The sequence below is a fragment of the Chenopodium quinoa genome, unplaced genomic scaffold (assembly GCF_001683475.1).
Source record: "Chenopodium quinoa cultivar QQ74 unplaced genomic scaffold, ASM168347v1, whole genome shotgun sequence".
NCBI lineage: Eukaryota > Viridiplantae > Streptophyta > Magnoliopsida > Caryophyllales > Amaranthaceae > Chenopodium > Chenopodium quinoa.
Window position 1 is genome coordinate 5,320,519 of NW_018743574.1, and position 13,983 is coordinate 5,334,501.

At 32.5% G+C, this 13,983-nt stretch overlaps 1 protein-coding gene across 3 annotated transcripts; it reads right to left on the reverse strand.

The window, feature by feature from the left end:
* Nucleotides 1-3,665: 3,665 nt before the first annotated feature.
* On the reverse strand, nucleotides 3,666-8,436 carry LOC110682277. 3 transcript variants are annotated; one of them, XM_021858582.1, is made up of 11 exons: nucleotides 8,147-8,436; nucleotides 7,916-8,015; nucleotides 7,398-7,481; nucleotides 7,190-7,306; nucleotides 6,325-7,002; nucleotides 5,932-6,239; nucleotides 5,739-5,838; nucleotides 5,604-5,663; nucleotides 4,990-5,073; nucleotides 4,750-4,866; nucleotides 3,666-4,216 (listed from the first exon to the last, which is right to left on the reverse strand). In XM_021858582.1, exons 2-11 carry the CDS (start codon nucleotides 7,973-7,975, stop codon nucleotides 3,914-3,916), a joined length of 1,911 nt encoding a protein of 636 aa, XP_021714274.1. In that variant the 5' UTR covers nucleotides 7,976-8,015; nucleotides 8,147-8,436; the 3' UTR covers nucleotides 3,666-3,913. The 3 variants fall into 3 exon arrangements, with proteins under 3 accessions (XP_021714274.1, XP_021714275.1, XP_021714273.1); XM_021858583.1 differs by having other exon boundaries at nucleotides 7,398-7,472; nucleotides 7,916-8,436; XM_021858581.1 differs by having other exon boundaries at nucleotides 7,916-8,436.
* Nucleotides 8,437-13,983: the final 5,547 nt, after the last annotated feature.

A 13,983-nucleotide genomic window follows, 5' to 3' on the forward strand; every position in this document is an offset into this window, starting at 1 on the left:
GTAAATAATTGGTTTTTGATTAACCAATAAAAAAAGAGCCCCAAGAATATGGTCAATCGATAAAAAGGGTGTACTCACAATGAATAGGAGAAAATTCCCTAGAAAATTTACATGTGTCCAATCCCTTATTCCTCCTTTGTTAACAAGTTTACTGTGTAAAGAATAAAGACATAAAGGTTGTTTCTTTATATATAAGAGCAAAGTTAATTAAGCAATGAAAGTAAACAGTGTAAGCACTTTGTATTAATAATTATTATAAGAAGAATTGCAAGTTGTCTAGTTGTGAGTTATTCATGGCTCTGATTATAGAAATAAAATCTATGACCTAAATATAGCATTTTCTTGAGAACCAGACGATCTACATATTACTATTTGTATTTTGTCTTATCAAATTGGCTCTATACAACTTGCGCAAGTGCCAATGACTAGCAATCGTCTATATGCCATTACTTTCAGTTTTTCCTTTTAATCAACTTGATCATGCTATTGCTGGTCCTTCATTTACAGTCACTTGCTCTATCAAGATTATGGGTGTGCGTTTTATGTATCTTTCTACTGTTTCTGTTTTAGATTCATTTTGTTACAAATTTCTACCATATTATTATATTGCGTTTATTTGTTTATAAATCTTGAAATTTCTAATTTATTCTATTTTTAATGTTTTGTTTGTATATATATATATATATATATATATATATATATATATATATATATATAACTTCTATTTATTGGGATGTCAAATATAATGTACAAGTTTTTATCTAATTGTTATGGAATAATAGAGAGTTTACTCCGTATTACAGCACTTCACAATTTTCGGACTCAAGTTAAATTTTAATCGAAATTTTTAAAAATTAATCCAGCTTGTTTGCCTATGAAGTCACATTTAATGACTAGTTTTTACTCATGTTGTTATCTAGTAAGGTGAAAGGGAAACATTTGCTTCCTTTCTTTGAGAGTTGTTATCAATTAAGTGTGCTGTGACTTGTGAGTGATGCTGAAGCCTGAAATGATGAATAGCCAATTTGCAAGAATAGTTTATACTACTTACTGTGTATGGTCGTTATCAATATATTCTTTTATTATCCGTTTATACTTTTAAAGAAGTTAAATTTCATACGAAGTATTACATACATACATTGGATTCCTTATTTTATTCATTCGTAAAAATGCAGGGGAGATAGCTAGACAAAGCAGATCTTTAATTACCCTACAACACCATCCTTGCATGTGGCTTACGTATTGGACCTTTAGTCCTTTACGTAATACATTACGTACAAAGAATACGTATTAGAATCTTAATTAAATGTGCCTTTAATGTTAATCAACTAATCTCAATTAAATTTGCTTACATGCAATCTAGTTGTAATTTAGCTATGGTCGTTGAAAGACTTGTCAATGCAATTAGGGAATAATATATGTGCATATAAGATCCTTGTGTTGGCTATGTGTCGGATTAGGTAGGGTTGAATGATTGTGTGCACAATTTGGGTTGGTTAAGAGAAAGCTGTCTGGTCCTAGATCTTAATTGTTTAACATTCGATCTAAAGGATTAAAAGGTTTAATCTCTATGCCTGTACGTAATTCGATCTGTTTATCGTGCAAAGTTCTGTCTTAAATACAAAGTTAGAACTTAGAAGTATCTAACGTAGAAAAATTGTTGGTTTTTTTACCATTAAAAATTAGTCTTTTATTCTTTGCAACATAGATCTGAATTTTTTTTGTGAATTTTTTTGGATTAAATGTTGCAAACAATAAGGGATAGAGGGAGAATTTGGATAGCGTTCAACTTATACCAAAGGATCTTTGACCTCTTCCCCCAGACCTTTACCATAAAAGATGCCCTGAAGTCAGACGATCTTACAACCAAAAGAATGCCTCCTTTCCATATATTGCCTTTTAGTGTTCTTCGGTTCCTTTTTTTTTTTTTTTTTCAACCCAATACTTTTTATAGAAGATATATCTGATTTATAAAAGTTGAAAACTACATATATTTCATAATTGAGAATATGTGTAACATAAACTATGTTACATGCTCTTAACTTCTTATTTTTCATAATTATGGAGTAATGATTTGGCAAGAAAGTGGAACAATAGAAGCTTGGATTTCTATCTCAGCTCACATACTTTGATCTTTTCAGTATTGCAGAGAACTTATACCGTACGGGAGTAATCGCATTACGGCTTGGTGGATGTTGATCAACGCCGTGGTGGCGGCATAACTTATGAAGCCATTGTGAGGATCAACCATCGGATGAAAGGATAATATATGTGACTTTGGGATAAAGGACCACCAGCAACAATGTTCTTTATTGTTAATTGGACCACAGTTTCATCAATTGAAGTGGTGTTATTGTAATATGCAAGTGGCCAACGACCTGTGACGGCCTGTTAGACTGTGATGTGTGATGTTCTCACAGATTAAGCTACAACCTTGATTGGTTTCATGGTTTATCATATTGTAAGTAACAACTCCAACTCCATTACTGCTATTTGCTACTACTATTAACATCAAAGCCTTAATCTGAAGGTTTTGGGATTGTCTAACATGAATTGTCATTCGAAATCGTCCATTGAAAGTAAAGCAGGAAAATTAGTTAAGAACGTTAACAATTTATAGTGCAAAAGTGAAGGGGTGGGAGTTCAGGTAGGAAACAGTTAACTTAGGGGAAACTGAGGATTTGCAATGATCTGTTTGTCTGCCCTCAAACAAACTCAAGCCCATATCACTCTTTGGGCCTCATACATGGGCTTGAGCCCAAGTCTCAAAAGAAAGAGAAATGAAAAATATATTTTGTAGTCCTGCTGTCCATTTAGTACCCAAGTGATTTAATATATACAGTACAGTACAGTACACTAGTACAGACTGCAGTGCAGTTGTCCGTACTTCCTAGTTCAGTGCATTATGTAAGCATGTGCATACCCTTTCCATAAATAGCGATACTTTGTGCTTTCTAATTAGATAATGGAATCACAAATGTAAGAGTGGTCAGTTACAGTAGGATAATATTTAGTACTCGAGGTAGTTTGGGAAATGAACAAACAGAATGATTGTTTATTGTGAATTTCATGTGATAAATCATTTGTTAGATCGCCGCAATGTCCACAATTTCTCTGATTGCATTCTTAATTTATTAGGCAAGACTGTAGGTATGTTAGCCTGTTGGACTGGTTGGATTCTAGGTACAAAAAAGGCAATCCCGGTCCAAAATGAAGTAAATTGTGTGGTGGACTGGTGGTACTGAAGAAGGTAAGATACAACTATGTCTGCAGGATGCAGGATGCACAGATTTGGTGCAGCCGGCCAGTCAGTCAACCAAAGGAGATATGTATTCTATCTCGTGTGAGTATGTCGCTGTTTACGTGGTACAGACTTACTATTGTTTCTGATTACAAAGACTTTAATACAGTATGTTACATTGTTACAATGCCTGCGTTACTGTATTCCCTATTGATCCTCAGTTGCCTTTGAACATGATCACATTGACTCTCCATCGGATATTGTTCATGTTTTGCATATTCAAATCAATTGACAAAAAAAACAGTATGCATCATTTTGAGTTACAGACGATTCTCTGTTGGCAATACTAATTAACCATTGAGTAGAAAGACATCTGATTTTATACTAAATCGTAACTTTGACAGTAAATGATGTAAAATAGCAATTGAAAAGAAACTAATTACATATATCAAATGAAATAATCAAATCAATACAGAGGCTCCGTTTGTGCCTTTGTGGACATATAGAGGTACCTACTTCGCAGCCTCACAAAAACCAACTAAAAAAAGAATTTGATATAATAAACCCAAAAAAAATAAAAAAACTATATACTCTGTAATTTTGTGCTAGTAAATTACAGGCCTGCTAATTGCTCCAGGGGCTGGAAATGAAATCTAAAATTGCACAAAAAAGCTATGGATGTATAATGTACCTGAAACTGAAATCATATGGTACCACTTCTACTAAATCTGAAAGATTAACTTTTTCTTTTCTCTCAAGACAGCTAAATGCTTCTTTCCTAAGCTCATCAGGTAACTGGAGACAAATCCAATCAACCAATGAGTCTAAATTCTTCGCAAAGTCAAGTTGATACCAATCCAACAGCTTCGGTATTAAGAGCTTGTCATTCTTCGACACTCCAACTGCCGCCTGGAGATACTCTTTCTTTGCTACTTCCAATTCACTTTCAATTTGAGATGCTGTGTATATCCTCACCTATGTTTTAACAAGACATAATCACAATGAGCAAAGGGAGAATTTCCATCTTAAGAGGGAAGGATTGGTGCTACGAGGTTCTATCAAGAGACCTCATTAGCAATACACTCAGTTTCCATTGTCCCCATTTAAGTTACATACCTAATCCATTTTCAGATGTCCTGTATTACTCGGTACATTCTGCTATCAGTAAGTTATTTCTCTCTACTCTTTCCCTAAATTTGGGCCCTATACTCGCCCACAAATTACTCTCTATTCTTTTTACACCTTTATGCCTTTATCTCTGAGCAAAATATATAGTGCACATATTCATGTGGAATTTGGGACGAAGGGAGTAAATTTTCTCCATATCTGCTAAGTATGGGACCAAGCAATCAAATTTCTTAAAGCAATCAAATTTCTTAGTTGAACACAACTTCATGCAAATTTGAATGAACTATATCCATATATTCATAACCAATTTTACATGGGCATTTCCAATTTCAGATTCTTTAAGTTACCAAATCAAATGCTAAGGTAATGGGAAAACTTACAACAGGAGATGACCAACTTCCGCAGGATAAGGCAAACGTGACCAATGGTTCTACGCACTCCAAACCAAACATCTCGCTTGCCTTTAGGTCATCACCCTTGGCAGATTTTCTGCCACCCTGTTGAGAAAGAAAGATGTAGCAAGATCAGTATACATGACATCCTTGGATGTTGATTTACTTAACAGTAAGCATCGAGTTGATCTCTGTTTGGAAGATAGTAACAAAGATAGTGTCGGTTACCTGTTTTAAATAGTATGGTAATCTTAAAATAAAATGCTCGATTGTGATTGCATTCATTCTCTGGCCTCCCACCGTTATCGTTGCCTATAAAAATTTCAAAACAGTTTAATTTTACTTATAAAAAGTTGCAGTGAAAGAACTCCATACTATACCATTTCCTAAGATACATTAAAGCTATTATCAGACAACTAGCATTTTTTATTAAACATATACAAAAGAATATCATACCAATGTACCTAAGTGACTCATACAGGTACAGCAGTATTTATATAAAAGAGATGATGAGCACAGCTGCATGTTCTTTAAATAACAGTTAGAACCCGACACCAGAGGAACCTGATAGACTATGCTACTCATTACACCAGAGGAATCTTAACTGTGGTTTTATGTATACTAATATGCATCGACAAAGTGGCCTAACAATGATCAGCTGCAGAGATATCTGAATTCGTTTTAAGGTATGTATATTAAGAAAATCTACATCTTGCATTCAGTACTGTAAAAATGTTTGAGGATCTAATAAAACCTATCCAAGTTTAGCCAACAGTACTTGTAAAAGGAACATTCTGACACAATATTACAGTGCAAACTAGCTCAGCCTCAAGAAATTTTACCTCACGCATCAGCAATACAACCTTTTCTGGACTCTCGGGTATTCCATGCTCTAGAAAAGCCTGAAAGTGACATAACCTTAGCACAAAGCACATAAGTTGAGAGTTTCAAGATAGTACTTGGCATTGAGACCTTACATTCATCAAGCAGGCATTGTAAGTGTTAATCCAGAATGCAAGCTTATGCTGGTGGCTAAGACCGTCCAAGCTGACTCTGGCAAGCTTTCCAAGGAGGAGCCTAGTAACACCCATAATTAAGATAAGTAAAAATGCTAATACGCAATCAATCCAAATGTAGATAGTGAGAATATAGGGAAATGCAGCAACTAACTTGAGTTTATGAAGCAAGAATAGAGCATTTCTTTTCCGTTTCTGATCAAACGAGATAGCATCAATTAAGCAGAAATTCTTGTAAGCACCAATATCTCTAGCCTTGATTTCTGCAGAAGCTCCATAAGGATCCTGAAACTCCGAATCTTCCTTCTTTTGTCGAGAAACAAATGATAAAGGTGATGTGTCCAGCTGAGTTCCTTTATCATTTGTTGTGCCCATCCTTATATAAATGCTACACAGACACTTCAATATGTCTTCTGAGATCTTGTTTGGCTCGCTGTCTCCTCCTAATTCTTTGTTTACTGGCTGAAAGACAAAAAATGTCAGAATCATGGCAGTATAGAACATGTTTCATGTTCTAACTTGTAACTAGCACCGCAGACAAATATACCTGCTGTTTCTGAGATGGTTGACGCTTGAAAGAAGACTTCTTAACCGGTGTCTTGACCCTGGAAAGTTTTCTTTCTGAGAATTCAATGTTTCTGAAGTTAATAGAACACTTCTTATCACCTTCTCCTTTCTTCTCCTTCATTAACTCCAAGGAAAAATCATGATTACTCAAACCTTGTTTCCCATTCATCAAATCACCAGAATTTCTCCTAATATGACGAGTTTTAATGTTTGTATTCCTACTATTGGAATTGCTAAGTGTTTTATTTTCTTTCTGTTTGCAGTTTTCCAAAGAATCTGCAGTCGAATTAGGTTCATCCACTACACCTTTCCTATTAACCAAATCACTAGAATTCTGCGCTGTTTGATCAGAAACAATATCAGATGACGTTGAGGTGGTTCTAGCTAGTGACAGCGAAGAACGGTCAGACACAATGTCAGATGAAGTTGACGCCGTTCTGGCAACTGATATTGGAGATATCTCTGAATCAGAATGCTCATCTTTAGATGAACATCTACTCAATATTCGCTCGTAGTAATCCACAGGACTCTCCAATTTCCTCTTTGAACAAATGAATACAGCTTCCTCATATAAGTTATGCCTGAAAGTCACAACCTGCTCTTCGAGCCGAACCACCTCCTCTTCTAGGACAGCAATCTCTGCAAGAAGCTCCTGTGTCTGAAATCAAAACAACCCTTCAGGAATTCAAATTACTCCATTTACAAAAATCCACACAAACACTTAAAATTATAATCATTAAACAACTTAAGCTCAATTTCATCCAACAATCATCAAATGAAATGAAAACATTAGTCTATATATTAATACAAAGATTCAATACTTCATTAAAAACAGTGTTACTTACATTTGGAGGCAGATAAGGTGGCAAACGAGGAAGAGCACCTAAAGGCCTATTAAAAGCTCTTTGTAGGGCCCTATGTATGTTTTCTTCATCTCTGAGCTTCTTCTTCAATCTGTCAACCTGAATTCCAATCCTCAATTCATAAATTGAACAAAAAATCAAAAAAATTATAAGAAAAATATTATTTTTAAATATGGGAAATGTTATTTACATCTTGCAATAATGCCAATTTCTTCTCTTTGCTCTTTTGGTTTCCACTTGGTGATCTAGTTCCCTGCATCTGCACCTTATTCTCCTGTAAAAAAATGCCAAATTTGGAAAAAAAAAAATTATAAATGATATCAACTGCAAAACCCAGCAAAAATCTTCTTTTTTTTTCAATTAAAGAAAATAAAGATAAGAATGATATAAAAATAGAAAAAGACAGTTATATGTTTTGCTAGCTTACTTTCTGTAGCTCAAAAGATAAGGAATTTCTATCTTTTTCCAGATAAAATTGCAGAAACCCAGAAAGAAAGATTTAATCTTTTGAAAACCCAGATTTACAAAATACCCATTTGCCAACTAAAATTCAGATTGTAACATTGTATATCAAATTAACAGACCCACCAAGAAATTTTCAAATGACAGCTGGGAATAACAGAAAAATCAACCCATAAAAATTAAAAAAAAAAATTATTAACAAAAACAACTATTAAAAAAATATACAGAGAAGTAGAAGATTCATACATTTTGACGATTCAAAGGGTGTTTTCGAATCTGTTGAGACGTGCGAGCTTTAGTGTTCATCTTGTTCACTTGATGGGCAGCATGCACTTCACCATTTAAGCTATTTTTTTAATTTTATTGTCAAAATAAATTGCAGAAAAATAAGAATAGTGGGTATTTTAAATTTATGAAATGAAATGAGAGTAATGTATTACAGAGCGGGAAAGAGTTTGAATAGAGTTGAAAAGATACCCAGAAACAAAAATGTGGGTTGATTTTTTGTTGAATTTTTCTGATCCTGGTTTTTTATATTCCTTTGGAAGAAGATCAAAATGAATACTTTATACTTCGTACTTTTTAATATAAAACGTAAAATATATAAAAATCTGTAATAGCAGAAGAATAAGAAAGGAGAGGGGGTGTAGGAAGACGACGAATTTAAGTGATTGAACTTAAACGGTGTTCAATAGGTTTTGGAGTATTATATTCAAGTACTATTACTATTTTTATGTTTATGTTTGTTTATTTATATTGTCTATCTTACAAATATTGTATTATTTGGAGTTTCAGTGTTTCACACTTTTTAACATAACATTAATTTTATTTATTACGGAGTAGAATAGTTACAATTTACTCTATATGGATACTATATTAAAAGTATTAATCGAGATTAATCTATTAAAGTCTAAAAGATAATTAAAAATAGTCGAAGAGCATACTTAGGGCATGTTCTTTTTAACTTAATTTTAATCCAATTCAGCTCCAATTAATTCAATTCAACTCAGTTCCTAATTTCCTCTCTTATAAATAATTTATTTTAGTTCGACTCCAATCAGTTCAATTCAGCTGCAATCAACTCAGTTCAGTAAATCAAAGCAGGCCTATTCACAAATCCGAATAGTAAAATGTTTATCAAACAGAACATGTAATGTAATGATAAATGGATAGGAATATTAAAAAAAAATGTGGTGTAAAATTGTAAAAATGAAAGAATGGCAAAGAGAGGTGGAAAAAGGGGTGATATGGCAAAGAGAGTGGGGTAGGGAGGTGAGAGAGGCAAGACATTGTCTTTGTCTTTGGAATTTGGAGAGCTCATGCTAAAAAGCTACTAAAAGCTAAAAGCTGCTAGGATTATGATATTAGTACTCCTTACAATTTTAATTACCAAAGAAATTGAGTGAATGAGCGAGTGGTAGACAATGTAAGAATAGTTCCATATTTTTTTTTAGTGTATGTTTGTGAGTGTGTGACTGTGACGCCAACCTTGTTTCATCATGAATACCCCAGCGTGCTCCAATTATTTTACCAACCATAATCTTCTTTTGCTAAAGCCTATCTAAACTTTAAAGCTTATTACTTTAACCCACTTCACAAAAGCTATTGCCTTTTCTTTGCTACCTCCTACACAGTATGGAGTACGGAGTACTTAGTCTATGTCACATTATAGATTACCAATAAACGTGTTTATTTACATCTAAAAGTTATCATTTATTTTAGCGACGATGGATAGATTACTATTTACTTTACAAGAATCATTGTGCGAAAAATGATAAATCAATCTTCATTGGTTCATATACTAACTTACACATGAAGAATTCACAATTAAAATAAGCTCTAGGTAAAATTTATTTACAACTAAAATATATTTTGATAAAAGCTCTAAGTTGAATTAACAACTAAATAAGTTCAGATAACATAAGTTCATATGGAGTATAAGTAAAACACGAATGCTCTAATAAGTTCACAAGTTCTTTTAGTTTTTAGCTTACGAATTCAAATTAATAGTGACTATCATTTTTCTAGCGGCTTTAAGCTAATCATTAATTGCATTAATACAGTACAAAATTGTGTATGAAGATATTGTTTCTCCGTAGTCCGTACGTCGACACGCCAAAAATAAGCGAGATTCGGATCATTAGTACTAATGCAACTATGTCATTATCACTAATCAGTGAGTGGGATAGTACATAATTATAACCTTTCAAAGCTTATCATATCTAACTATTCTAAGTGTAAGCAATCAATATATAAAACAATTATTTTGTGTAACAAATCACATTGGTTCCCACATGAAAATGATTATATTAATTAATTAATTATAATAATTAAGAGTAGATTATCGTTGCTGAATAACAAGTTGGAATTGTTGACAACGACGTACCGCATTAATGATAATTAATTAGCCGGACGTAATTTAATTAGATGTGGCAAATTGACTTATAAACCAAGCAACCAAACGTGCCATTTAATGATTAGCCAAGAAAGATTCTAAAACAGCTCCAGGTAGGTAATTATACTCTGTAACTAATTATTGCAACTGTAATTAATTACTCACTTAATTATTTTGTATGCTAGGTTTAGAAGCTACTAAGCTAGCTAGTGAAAAATAATTTACCAGGAATATTTGCAAGAATACCACTGTTTTTGTAGGCTTGTATAATTAATAAAATTATTCTAACATTCTGGGTTTGAGGATGATAATGAAATTAAGTAAACCCTATTATTCGGATATATATTATCATCATTATTACAAGTATTAATTTTATAATATTTGACTTTTGTTATATCGTTTATAAATTTTTGACCTCATTTTATTAGCAATATAATATAAGGTATATATAAATATAAGTTTCATAAATTTAATAATTTTTTGATTGATATTCATGTATATTTGATAACATTATATTTGTACACCTTTTATTTTATTATATAATTTAAAATTTTCAATGAACAAATATAATATTTGAATAATATAATAAAGTCAATTATTGTTGAATTAAAAAAATAGAAGAATTTAATTTTTTAATAACATTAGCATTAGCATATTTTTCGTGCAACAAAGGGATATTATTTGTAAGATATAACATATTCCTTTGTTGCACATAATTGTAGACGAAAGAAGTATTGAAATAACTCTATACATTAATATGTAGGGTTTCAACAATGAGATATTTTAGGGAAACAATCTATTGTTAAAACTTTTTAAGAGTTTCTATCTAATTTCGAGTAGTAATCTACTAATCTAGATAAGATACAAGTAAAATACGGTCATTAAAGGATAAAAACATAACAAAACCTACAAATTCATTATTACCAAGCTACCTTAACGTCCTTACCCAACATCTTATCTATTTAATAATTTGCATAGGGAGAATAACAAAAAAAATATACAAGCATTACTAATTATAAACCTCCAAGACTTCAAATCTACCCATAATCCTAAATATATGAGTAATTTCCCATGCTCGTGTGTCTATAGACACAAATGATCTGGTGTAGATCAATATCGTTGTATGTTAACTTTCTTATTATACTGTAGATAATGCTTAGTGTAATAAATAAAAGGCTGACTTAAATTAAATCTTGATGATCGCCGTCCCATGACGATGTGCATTTGTGCTCCATTGCTAGTAGTGATCAAATGGTGATTAGCTTATTGAAAAAAAAAAAACTAATGGTTGGATAGCCATTCGGCCAATCTTCAATAATTCGGTTACAAGAAAAGAAAAAAAAAACCTAAAGTGATAAAAAGGCCAAAAGAGGGGCCACCAAAGGCACTAAATAAAGTATTAGCAATACATGTGGACACATTACATTACATTGTAAGGTTGATGATAATATAACATGGACCACCACATTACATAATAAAACATAATGCCTTCCAACTCTTTTCATAACTGCTAAGGGTAATCAAACCCTTTTTACGGGACAACCTTAGCTTTTATACCAAAACTTACCACTACATACCATTATCATTCTGTTTTTATTACTCTTTCTTGGTTGTTTATTTTGTTATTTCTCTTTCGTTTGCATTCATGGTTCATTGGTTCCCTTCTCCCCTCTTCTTCTTTTGCTATGGAATGAGGGTTAAATAAGACAGCCTATTTCGTTTCTCTACCCCTAGTGCTTGAATAATTGCCACATGGTCATCCGAGAATGATATATTATAATAAGTTAATAACTGAACGAGTCAATCACGAGTTGATTTAATTTGAGCAAAGCTAAACTTAGCTTAATAACGGTAGCTTGAAAGAAAAAAAATATCACTCTCTATTACAAGACGGAATACTTTATACACAGTCACATATATAGATAATTATGTTTAAGAGCTCCCAATAAGAAAGTTATCATACTACGTATAACAAGTACTTTAATTTCTTAAATCATGAATTTGTCAAATTAGCTCAATCAATTATACATTCGAATAGAGTTCTAATTGGATTTACTCAAATTGTAGTTAGCCCGAGTCAAGTTCAAGTTCCTGCAAAGCTTGCGAGTCAGCTTATCTTAATTATCATCAAAAGCTCGGTACATCATGTCATTTATTTGCCTTCCTTTTCACTCCACCTTAGCCATACTAAAGAGAAACTTTATTTCACATCCATAATATTGTAACAATGTCGCCCTTTATGATTACACGACTACCCTTCGTCCAAATCAGTAACCATTAATCCATTATACCTTCAGCTTTCACAACAAAGCACCAGCAAACCATGAAAGCTACTCATTTCTTACATATATGCCCATTTCATGCAAAAATTTACTTGTATTAAATTAGGTCCCCTATATAAGTTTTTATTGTATTTAGTTTGTTATGTGATCGATCAATGTACATATATTGGTCAGACCACGACGTAACTTTTGCAAGCACGTACAAAATTGGACCACGACTATCCACTATCTTGGTAAATACCAGGTTTCCAGTGTAATGATGCTACATTCAGCCACAGCAACAACTTAATGATACTTGAAGCTCAACATTTTTTTTTCCCTGGTACCTTTTTTGATGTCTTACGTATTTGGAAAGAAGTTGGACCGGAACCTGTTGCGTACACTTATGGTCTGTGCGTTATTGATTCATAATTTGAGGTGACGTGTATGATCATGTCATATACACGTACTAGTCCAATGTGATTATGTGAATGCCCATTGTAATATATTTGTACCAATCTTAATTCATTTTAGTTTAGTTATATATCGGTAATATAAAAAACGTATGCATACTTGTGACTTAATGAGTATTAATAAATACAAATTAAACTCGTTACCATTATATACGACCTTTTATTAATCGGACCACAAGTCCACAAGTAAAGTCAAACAAGATGAAAACTCATAAGAAGAAACAAATTGGGACCTAAAACTAAAATAGCTATCAGATCAGATCTTGGAAAACTAGTAGTCATAATCAGAGGCTTGGTCTTTTAAACTTAAATGAAGTTCAAACAGGAAAAAAAACAATTTGGGATAGATAGATGGATATAATTTCAGTGGAAATCACAGCTTCATATCATTAAGAAAGGGACGTTACCCGTAATTTACAAATTAGTGTCACGTAATTGATATTGGCAAGACTTGATACTGGTAGAATTGCAGCAATTAACAACTCATGCACGTCTGTACGTACGTCATTCAATCCTAATTAACTACTCAACTTAATAATATTAATCCAGTATTAGTGCGTCATATATGCATGCATGATTAAGGCAATATATCATAGTAATGGTATGTATCACCCTTAACATGTAAATATCATGTAATAGTAATACATTACATATTATGGGAGTATTAATTTAGATGACAAAATACAAAATTACGTGTCGATCAGTGTTATTAATGCTTGCTTGATTATGAACCTGTTTTGATTTACTGAACTGAATAGAGCTGATCAGATTAGAGTTGAGCTTAACTGAACTAAATTGAATTGTTTATGAGAGAAGGAAATTAAGTTGAAGAAAACATGCCCTATATTTAGTAGCTCTATGTTTAACTCTAGGAAAAACTTATGATTTGGTATGGTAAAATTAAAGTAAACAAAATAATTGATCTCGTAAGAGATAGAAAAAATTTAGGAAGGATTGGATCTCAAGTCCCGGGTGTTTTGAAGGTACGCCCATCATCTTCGCTACTTTACATTTCTTTGTTTGATGTCCTTATTTTCTATACGGCTGTTAGTTTAATGCAGTGAAACAGATATAATTTGTCTTTATTTAACCATCCCATTCATTGTTGGGGATGTTCCAATAATGATGAGGTACCGTATAATTTGAAAATCTGGTATTTTTGATAACTACAGTTATTAAATAATT

Excerpts from the sequence above, each read along its gene's own strand:
- LOC110682277 (XM_021858582.1), bottom strand. The coding sequence starts at position 7,975 with ATGAACACTAAAGCTCGCACGTCTCAACAGATTCGAAAACACCCTTTG. Across the intron at positions 7,307-7,397 it reads AATTGGCATTATTGCAAGAT|GTTGACAGATTGAAGAAGAA; the intron begins GTAAATAACATT and ends ATTGGAATTCAG. Across the intron at positions 4,217-4,749 it reads GAAGTTGGTCATCTCCTGTT|GTGAGGATATACACAGCATC; the intron begins GTAAGTTTTCCC and ends GTTAAAACATAG.